Below are 10,226 nucleotides of genomic sequence, written 5' to 3'. Positions count from 1 at the left end.
CGCTTATCCTCCTATAGCTCTCATGCTTCAGTTTCTCTGGCCCTTCCTTTTCATTCAGTTATCTGCCTCCTCTCAGTTCAGATATTTCTTTCTGAGTATAAACATGACAGCTTTTTCTCTTTTTTTTTTGGCAGCACCATCAGTCCATTTGTTCTACTACTGTAATCCACTGTGAAATATCTCTATTTTGAGTCAGTCTGACAGTTTTTTTCTTCTCTGCCCTCTCTTGAGCTTTGAGTACTAATTAATTGGGAATATTGGATCTTTACATTTTATAGTTTCTCATTTTAGCTAGTTTGTCCGTACTAATCGGTTATTCTTTTCAATGTCTTGGTGAGCTCAGATTTTCACTGGCGTAAGTGGATATTCCAACTGTAGTTCACTACCATCTGTCAATTCACTCTTCACCAATGTCCTCTTTTCCTTCATCAGCCGAGCTTGCATTCTACTTCACAAGGGAAATAGAAGCTCTATTTTGGAAGCTCCAATTCCCACAGGATAAAAATCCATGTTACTTATTATATCTTATCAATTTATATGTGATTTGTCTAATTTAGGCTTTTTAAGTTTGAAAACTGCCAATTCCTCAGATATGCTGTGTCCCTCATCCTGAAGTTTACTAAAATCAATTGGCTACAACACTGTATGTGTGGGAGGTAGGAAATACCAAGGCATGGTTGTTAATGCGGTGGCCCCAGAGCATGGGCCCTAAGACCTGGCCTATAATAACACATCTGGTGCAGGTGTGGATGGCCAGAGGATTACTCTGGTTTGCAAAAGTTTATGGAGATTATTTCTGTTTACATTTCTCATTTATTCAGTTTTTTAGATTCCACATATAAGTGAGATCATATGGTATTTGTCTTTCTCTGACTGACTTATTTCACTTAGCATAATGTTCTCTAGGTCCACCCATATCATTGCAAATGGTACTATTTCCTTCTTCTTTATAGCTGAGTAATACTCCATTGTGTAAATGTACCACAGTTTCTTAATCCAGTCGTCTACCAATGGGCATTTCAGATATAGTCGTTATAATGATAGTATAAAAAAATATGTAATGACAGTGGTAAATATTCATGATGTACAAAAGACGTTAATAAACAGTATATATGAAAAAAAAGTTTATGGAAACCTTTAATTTAGAGCATTGTGAAGAGGCCTACTAATTTTGGGGTCTGAATCTCACAAAGATTTTTTTTGGAGAAATTAGACAAATCCTGAGAAAAGCCAGATTTTTAAATTCCATAGCACAGTACAGTGCAACTGAACCCTTAAGACTTCCCCAAAACACATGGATGTTCTGAGAGTTTGTTTGGATTTAAGATTTCATCTGGCAGCCCAGCAGCTTCTCTCTTTTATTCCTACTTGACTCTAACTCCTAATAAATGTGAAGAAGAAAGTTTATAGCATAAAGAACTGTTGAGGTCATGAGAAGATATAGATGGATAATTATCTTCGAAGGAAGGAGAATGTTCAAGGATCTATACATTTTTTTCTGAGAGTTAGGACTACGGGTTGCCTGCATAACGACTCTTCAATCCCTGTGTATATCTCTGTTGTGAATGGCAAAGCTCAGAGATAAGTAGTTTAGATGTAAGATGTGAATAATTAGGTCCTATGATCCAAAAATAGGCTGCAAACTTCAGATTACTCCAAGGAAGATGTACACATGGTCTGGTAGATGTATCCTTCATTATTTATGAGGTTTTCATTCTCAGCCTCTTTTGCAAATCTTTGATGACTGTATATTCTGTTTGTCTAGGATGAAGACAGATTAGGATCTAAAACCAAAGAAGTCCAATGGCTCTCTGGGCCCTTTCCTTTCTAACTCAGCCTCAGAGTCTGATTTCTACATTTCGCCATTCTGGGAACATACATCCTAATTAGAGGAAGCACATGCCAGAAAACTAGAGAAAAAGATTTTGCCCCAATGAAGGTGATAGCTGGTCTAGTTCATCCATGACAGACCTTGCCAGGCTGAGGGGACGGCCCCTGAGCCTTACGGTGCCAAAGAACAAGCTGAAGTGGGAACAGAAGCTTCTAAGGGGCGCTCAGTCTCACCCATCTTGTTTCTTTCACCTTCTTTGAAGGCAGCGAATCTCAAAAGATCACCCTTCAAACGGCTCAGACCTTGACTCCAGTTTCCTACACACTTGCAAACTCGCTATAAGACAACAGACTATGCAGTTTCTTTGCCTTTGATCATAGAGCCTGACCTACTCTTAGCAGGGAAATGCAAGGCTTTCTGAATACCATCATGCAAATTCTTCCTACTATTGGCTAATTCATGACCAGGACTGATTTAGAACTTTTTGAAAGATAGGGTATTTTTCTAATAGTTTGGCACTTTGGCCAGTGCGTAGAATGATCAGAGCCTCATAGGATTCAGTCATTTCCTATTTCCTTATCTTATTCTCGAAATAGTGGTTTGCTCCTTAAGAAAAACGGTCCAGGATACTTGCCATTTTTTTAGGCTTAATTTCAAGCTAGATTGTTACACTGAAATAAAATCCTAATAATAATGCACTTCCTGTTGTGTAATGTAACCGTTTTTGTAACAAAAAGTTCAGTGTTTTATTTTAGAGGTGAAATATTTCTTTACTATTGGGAAGAGCACTGCTTTACAAATTGTGTTGAAGTTTCTTACCTGTATGGAAAGGATTGTCTGAATATGAAATTATAATAACATTTATGATTTGATGTCCACATCTCCATGGGAATAAAGAAAAGCTGGGTTTAGACTACCTGGAACTACTTTCTCCTGAAGTGCTAAAGTTGTGTATCTGAATTCTTTTAGCATTTTGCAAAGATGGCTGTAGGAACGGAGGCGCTTGTATTGCCGCTAACGTGTGTGCCTGCCCTCAAGGCTTCACGGGACCCAGCTGTGAAACTGGTAAGAATATCATTCCATTTTTTAGAAAATTAATTTTTACACCAATATATAAAGTAATCCATGAGGAAAATAATGTTTCAGGTTCCAAGTGGGCTCTCAAAGCATGGAGCAGTTAATAAGGAAGTGCTAGGAGGGAGGATAAGGAGGTTTCAGTGCTGCGTATTCACTGGGTGTTTCCCCAGAGTCACTCTAAGGAGGGTTTGCAGCTGCTATAACTAGATGCCTATTAACATTTTCAGAAAAATGTGTGGGATTGCCAAGGATTTTATGCTTCATAATTTATTTTACTCATTTGCAGTCCATTTTTCCTGGAATCTGTATGACACTTTCAAGGCATAGACTTCAAGCTTATGGCCAACTGACTTCCTAGGACACACTACCTCCTGCATCCACATTTGAGAATTTTAAATACATTTTTACCTGGCCCATTTAATATTCACTTATTGTCGTTTATTTACAAAGTATTTAAAGTTTTCTACTCTTTAATTATTCCTCGTTCGAGTGCATTCTAAACTTACTGTTTCTCATGGCTACTAATACTAGAAACTTAAAAAAATATATATATATGTATATATATATAATATTATATACAATTTAAAATAAAATATATATAATATAAATATAAATACATATATTATATATATATTATATATTATATATAATATATATGATATATATATTATATATAATATATAATATGTATATATATATAATGTGTGGTCTGTATATAGCTTTTGACCAAAATTAAGTTGTTTTTTCAGTTGAAAATAGACATTAAGAATAAAAAAGTGTTTTTAGAATTAGGATCTAATTAAAATCATGTCAGTAGTAGTTTGGCTCCTTTGGGTCAAGTGGGTTCTAACAGCAGATGACCTCAAAAGTCTGGTTATAATCCCTAAGAGAAAGCTGCTGCCACCATCGATTGGTGGTTGCTATGTCACAGTGCTGTCCATAAATTTCAATGCAGTAGATGAACAGTATGTCCTGCCTCGATCCCACTTGCAAAGTCATCTGGTTTAATAAAAACACTGATTGATCAGAATGTGAGACAGAAAATGTTCTGCTCTACTTGGGAAGTGGAAATTTTACTGAATAGATACTGCAACGGTTCACAGAAGGATGCTCACAAAAGGGGTGCATCACTAGATCATTTCATCCTACAAGTACCCTAAGTGCTGCTTTTCAAACTTCAATGACTAATAGTTTACAAATGTCTCTAATAGAAAACACATAGTGGCCATCTTTGATATGTGGGACTCTTTTTTCAGGGGATCTTTTCCTAAATTTGGAGTTCCCTAGCTCATTGTGTATGTTAATCAGCCATAGAGCTTGTTAACTTGTTAAAAATACAGATTTCCAGTAATTCACTATCATAGGATTTACCAGGTCAAAATCAGGTCGTTCGGATGCAATAGTTTTACAAAGTTTCTGTCCTGTCACCTCCACCAGTACACCCACACATATCGAGGTACACTGTGATCCTGTATCTCAAGGCCTCTGGTGACCACGTTTCCTGAATATGGTATTTTGTACTGCTTCTAGTGCAGAGTCGATACTGAAATGCTGGCTTTTTTATGGCATTTCAATTATGTGGAGTTATGAAATAAAGGCTGTCCCAGAAAATCGGTGATGAATAATGACCATGCTCAATCATCCATATCATTTTTCTGCTGGACAAAAAAAAAAAACACGATGTGGTGAGATTGTGGAAATCTGGAATGATGTAAAATTAATCCGAGCAATGTAAAATTTAATACCAGAGTTAAAAATAACCCAACAGAATATTTAGCTTTCTCTATTTAATTACTCCTGAACTCCCAGTCTATAAAAAGATGATCCCAGACTTTAAGTAGCTGTCTGTCACAGCCAAGGGTTTTGAAAAGGACAGATGTGGGGTCAAAATCTAGTTCCCATTTACTTGCTATGTGGCCTTGGGCAAGTTATGTAACTTCTCAGTGTCTTATACTCTCCATACATCAACTTATGCTTCACAGGTCTCCTCCAAGATTGGTATTATCTCCATTTTACAAATGAGTATATTGGGTTCAGAGCAATTAATTTCTTTTCTAAGTTCACAGAGTTTGCTCCTGAATACAGAGGTCTTTCTACCCCTAAACCCAGGCTTTTTATTTATTTTATTTATATCAGTGCTTTTTAAAGTTTCTATTGAAGTCACTCTAATGACAGAGAAGAGACTATCCAGGGAGATCCTACAATGACCCAAAACAAGGGTAAATAAAATTCCTTCAAATTTGAATTTCTTGTTTTATCCTAAAAATTCACTTATTTCTATTTCATAATGTATGAAAATACTTAAATTACATACATTGAGTAAAGTTAGTGCTGCAAGACAAGGGGTCATAGTTTATGTCTGCTTTCTAGGATCTCTTGGCCCAAGACCACATTTCACTATTTGAGAAGCAAGCATTCCTGCCTCCTAGCTGGGAAAATGTCATACTGCTACTTGCCTCTTAGCATCTGTCCCAGTAATTGTTCCAGGTTAGATCCTACCCCCTCACCTCCCAACAGCATCACTTTTGTTGATGCAGTTATAAATAGAAGTACCCTTTTAAAAAATAACTTTAGATGAGAAGAGACCCATGGGAAATAAAATACCCAGCATGTTTTCTTGGCCAGTAATCAAGGAATCATCTCTCTCTTATCCCATTTCATATCCAGGCAAGTCCTTTTGTTTCTCTTTACTAGGGTCCATTTCTTTCCATTCGAGCTGGAACTACAGTAGTTCCTGGCTCTCAGGTGTATCTCTTTCCAATCCACTCTCCACAGCATTTCAGAGCACGAGTCTTATCATATCATACATACTGAAAAAAAACAACAAAAAACTTCAGCATCTCCCATTGTCCTCAAGATAAAGGTCACATGTCTTAACATGACACATAAGGCCCTTCAAGATTTGGACTGCTTATCTACCCAGCTTTCATCCTTTCGACCCTCTGTCTCCTCAGCTCCTTCCCACCCTCCCAGGCATTGAGTTTTATGGGAAGTAAAGGGCATATCTTGTTACTTAATAATCTTCAAGACACAGTATAAGGCCTCACCTTATTAGGCAGTCCACAAATACTTGGTGAATAAACAAAGGCGTAAGTGACTGATTAAATGAGGAGGTTGTGGTTGCTTGTTGCTTACGTATTTGCCAGACTTCTTTGAATATTAGTTTAAAGAGGGCTTCAGGGTCATCTGATCCTGTAGTCTCATGGCAGATAAAGTAATTAAAGCAGAGAGGTGAAGTAGTTTATGTAAGATGTTTCATTGTAGATACAGATCTGCAAATTAGAACTCAGATCTTCTGATTCCCAGTCCAAGGTTTTCTTTGCCCTCCCTCCCCTCCCTCCCTCCCTCCCTTTCTCCCTCCCTCCCTTCCTCCCTTCCTCCCTCTCTTCCTCCCTCCCTCTTTCCTTCCTGCCTTCCTTCCTTCCTTTTCTTCTATGCCATGCTATATACTCAGGAATTCATTCTGTCACCTCTCATGAGGTCTGTGCTTTTGTGATGCCCACCCCTTCAACTGCCAAATAATCCTGTTGTCTTTAACAGTGAAGACTGTGGCAGTTTTTCTCGCCTCAGGTAGGGAAAGCATCAGGATCCTCAAGATCCTAAGCATTGGAGTGGCCTAAATCTGGCCTACTGGAGTTGGATGCTGCCTAATTGCTTAGAAAGGAGATTAATTCATGTCCCAGTGATGATCTGTTGGGATCGCAATGGAAATGCTCAGGAAGTACTAGGATTTACTGATTTTTGAAAACAATCTTAATGTGCATGATATTTACCAACCCTTGTTACTTTAGTTGAGAAAGTCTCCCCTGAACCCCTCTGTCCCTAATTTATTTTGTCTATTTCTGCATCACATGTATATTAGTGGAATGGTTGAATCCATTTACCAACTTTACCAAGGGTCTATGTGTATGCTTTTTACAGATTAAAATTAATTTTTCATGACCATTTTTAGCCACTGTGTAAAATCACCCATATGTACAGCATAACTTCATTTTTAATTAAACATCCTAATATTCCATCAGGTGGTTAACTTGGATCTAGCAGAGTGATTATTTCTTGGCTAACTCAATAAAATATATTAGAAATCTATGTGCTGAGGTTTAACAGCTCTATCACTGCCACACTGTATTTATTGCACAGTTGCTAAACCTCAGTGAACATGTGTCTGATGTTCTAATTAATATGCAAAGCTGTCTCATTATACTAAAAGTAAATCTTTCAGTCATGATTTAAAGCATAACTCCAAAAGATTTGACAGTTCCCTATAAGTAACTGCTGATTTAAATCAAATTAAATGTTTGTAACTGGGAAAACGTTGGTATCAAATAGAAGCTAAAAAAAATATGCTGTAATATCAAAGAAAAGGAGATCACACATTTTGGTGATAAATGGTTATTTTTTTCCCTCAGTGTGTAAAATAATGGGTTTCTTAGCTACAGATCAAAACATGAAATGAGATTATAATTATTTTTAGTGAGTAGTTAAATGAATATAAATTTAAGGTGCATTCCTAAGTGTTTTGTAGCTTTTTAATATCTGTAGTTTCAAAATGATGAAACAGAACATGCAGCATATATATATGAATGTTGCTTTACCTCAAAGGTAACTTCAAATTAATTTAGGTTGATTGACTTAAAAAAGTACATTACTATTTTAGTAGAGGTGGTAAAAATCTTTTAATTCATTCATAGTAATAAAGTTATTTTGCTAGTAGTATACACAGTTAGTGTTTATTATTGTCAAAATGTATTAAATTTCTTAATATAGTTATATTAGAACATTTTTCATCATTTCAAGGAATATATTGATTTAATTTCATGATTACATAGCTCTTTTAAAAGGCATATTTTTCAGAAGTGTATATTATTTTATATTGTTTTATAGGGAAGACTGAAAAAATTCAGAAGCAAGAGAAAATTCTCAGAACATTTTTGACATACCATACCTTTTTATTTTTCCCCCAAATTGACTCAGTAAAATTCCATTACTGTGTATGTTTTTTGTGGGGGGAAAAGGTGATTGAGTTAAAATTTTGAGTTAAGTTAATATAGTTCAAAAGAAGGAAGACCTGTAGATACCTTTGCTTTACCAATAAAGATGAGCTTTTTTTTTAGTATTATTTTAAAATTATTTTGTTCTAGCTAAATTTCATATACAAAAATCATTAAATGACCTTTATTGTAATATAAACATTTCAGATGAAGGAAGTACAGCTTCTGATCTTTCACATTGTCTATTAAAGTTAAGTCTTTTATCTGACTTTCTCAAGGGAAAAGACAAAACACAGCAGATAACTTGGTGGCTTCTGTAAACCGGAAGCATATACCCATGGAGAAATCTGTTGATCTGCCTAAACCAGTATCTCAATTCATACTTGCTGAAACCCATCTGATCTTCCAACTTGGTCTCTAATAATAGAAATGATTGGATTATATTTGATGAATGAATGTTTATTAGTGAACTTTGGATAAATTAGGGGTTTAGATCCCAACATTACTTTTGCCTGTTATAGAATAAAAAGAATGAAAGGAAGGAAGAAAAGAAAAGGGAAGGGAAAGGAAGGGGAAGAAAAGGGAAGGGAAGGAATCTCTGACGGCTTTTTGACCATACCCTGCATATGAATTAACTTGGGTAGTTAAGACATATTTTTTCCTTAAGTTGGTAAGACTTAACCTCTTTTAAATAATCCTTTGATTGTTTAATGTTATGCCAAACCCTGGTCCTCCTTGAATCACTTAGTGGTCAAAACACAAAAATTAAAACCAGGGAGACAGTGTCATGAGTCCTAGCTCTACTGTGGACCAGCTATGTGACCTTTTCTATATTACTTCATTTTTCTATGCCTTAATTTTCACTTGTATAAAATAAAGATGATAATACCTACCTCTTGGATTAATTCTGGAGAGTAAATGAAGTAGTATACTCAAAGCACACAGCACCATAATACCTGATGTGATTATATTATATATTTTAAGTAAAACTTTGTATACAGAGCTGTTGAAAGTTTTTAGATATCCTTGAGTTACCTGGAGATACCCTGAGACGTTATGAAATAAGAGTTAAGAATAATAAATGTTTCTAGTTTTCTTGATTCATTTATAAACCAGCTTTAAGTATAATTTTACTACACTTTAATGGTTTTAAATGGTTAATTTAGCAATATGCATTCTTTGCATATACTTAAAATTGCTTTATTTTAGTTCTACTGCAAATATTAAATAATGTTTTACAGAAACCTTGGTACTATTCAAAAAGTAGTTAAAAGTTCTCAGTGTTAAATCTCAAAGTCATTCTTACAAGTTCTTCAGGTTAATTAGAAAAAAATCTTACTCACTCTTTCCATATATCAGCCATGTATAATAGATAACAACTCTGATGGGGAAATTTTTCAGACTCTTTTATTATAAGGCCTACCTAATTAACGTTGGAAATGAGGATATATCATGAAGTTAATGTAAGAGAAAAAAATTGCTTTCAAGCTGTTAGAGGGCAGATCTCCAAGTAAAAAGTCCACAGGAATTATTTGGAATTTGGAAAAGACCTTCACTTTTGCTTTAAAAATATTGATTTTTTTTCCCAATGGATCAACCTAGAATATAACTGGTATTATGCCCTTGAATTCTTAGAATCTGTGTCCTCACTTTTTTTATTCAAAGCAAACCAAATAAAGCCACTTTTTAGATGTTTAAAATATTATTCTAAAATTAATTAACTGAATACTGCGTTATATTTTGAATAAGCAATATATGTACATGGTATAAAATTTAAAAGGACAAAGACATATAATGAAAAATAAATTTTCTTTGTATGTCTTCCCCAATCATTGTTTTTTCTCTTAATATATCTTGGAAATCATACTATCAATGTGTCCTCGTTAGACAGAATCATTCAAATAGGAAAGTCAGTCTTAGAGGAGCCTGCCACTCAAAAAAAAAATGTAACTCTGTGGTTGCCAATAAGAACATACATCTTGGGGACAAGATTTTTCTCTCCCTTTGGTCACCCCCATACTTTGGTTGGGACTGTTCTGTGTTATTCTGATTCATAAATTCTAAATATTTTTGTCCATAGATAAGTTGATGGACTTCTCTTCTTTAGCAGTGTGATGGGGATGGTACAAACTTGATATTGTGGAGACACATTTGAAAGTGACAAAGACATGAACAGCTATCAGGGACTTTGTCTTCTCTAATTCAGAATACATCCAGGATACATTTTATTTATGCTCAAGTTATTTTTGCTTCTTGGCTTACATTTCTTCCATGTTTTATTTTTCTTCCTGAAAGACCTGGTTTACTAATCATTTACAGCGGGTCTT

At 35.2% G+C, this 10,226-nt stretch overlaps 1 protein-coding gene across 1 annotated transcript in view; it reads left to right on the top strand.

The window, feature by feature from the left end:
- NELL2 (neural EGFL like 2) overlaps positions 1–10,226 on the top strand; it is a 329,178-nt gene that overhangs the window by 238,380 nt on the left and 80,572 nt on the right. The window contains exon 14 of the mRNA XM_019653065.1: positions 2,801–2,896. Coding sequence (XP_019508610.1) covers positions 2,801–2,896 — 96 coding nt within the window. The remainder of the gene's footprint in view (positions 1–2,800; positions 2,897–10,226) is intronic.

This window comes from Hipposideros armiger, unplaced genomic scaffold (assembly GCF_001890085.2).
Source record: "Hipposideros armiger isolate ML-2016 unplaced genomic scaffold, ASM189008v1 scaffold_194, whole genome shotgun sequence".
NCBI lineage: Eukaryota > Metazoa > Chordata > Mammalia > Chiroptera > Hipposideridae > Hipposideros > Hipposideros armiger.
This window is presented reverse-complemented; position numbering and strand designations above follow the sequence as displayed.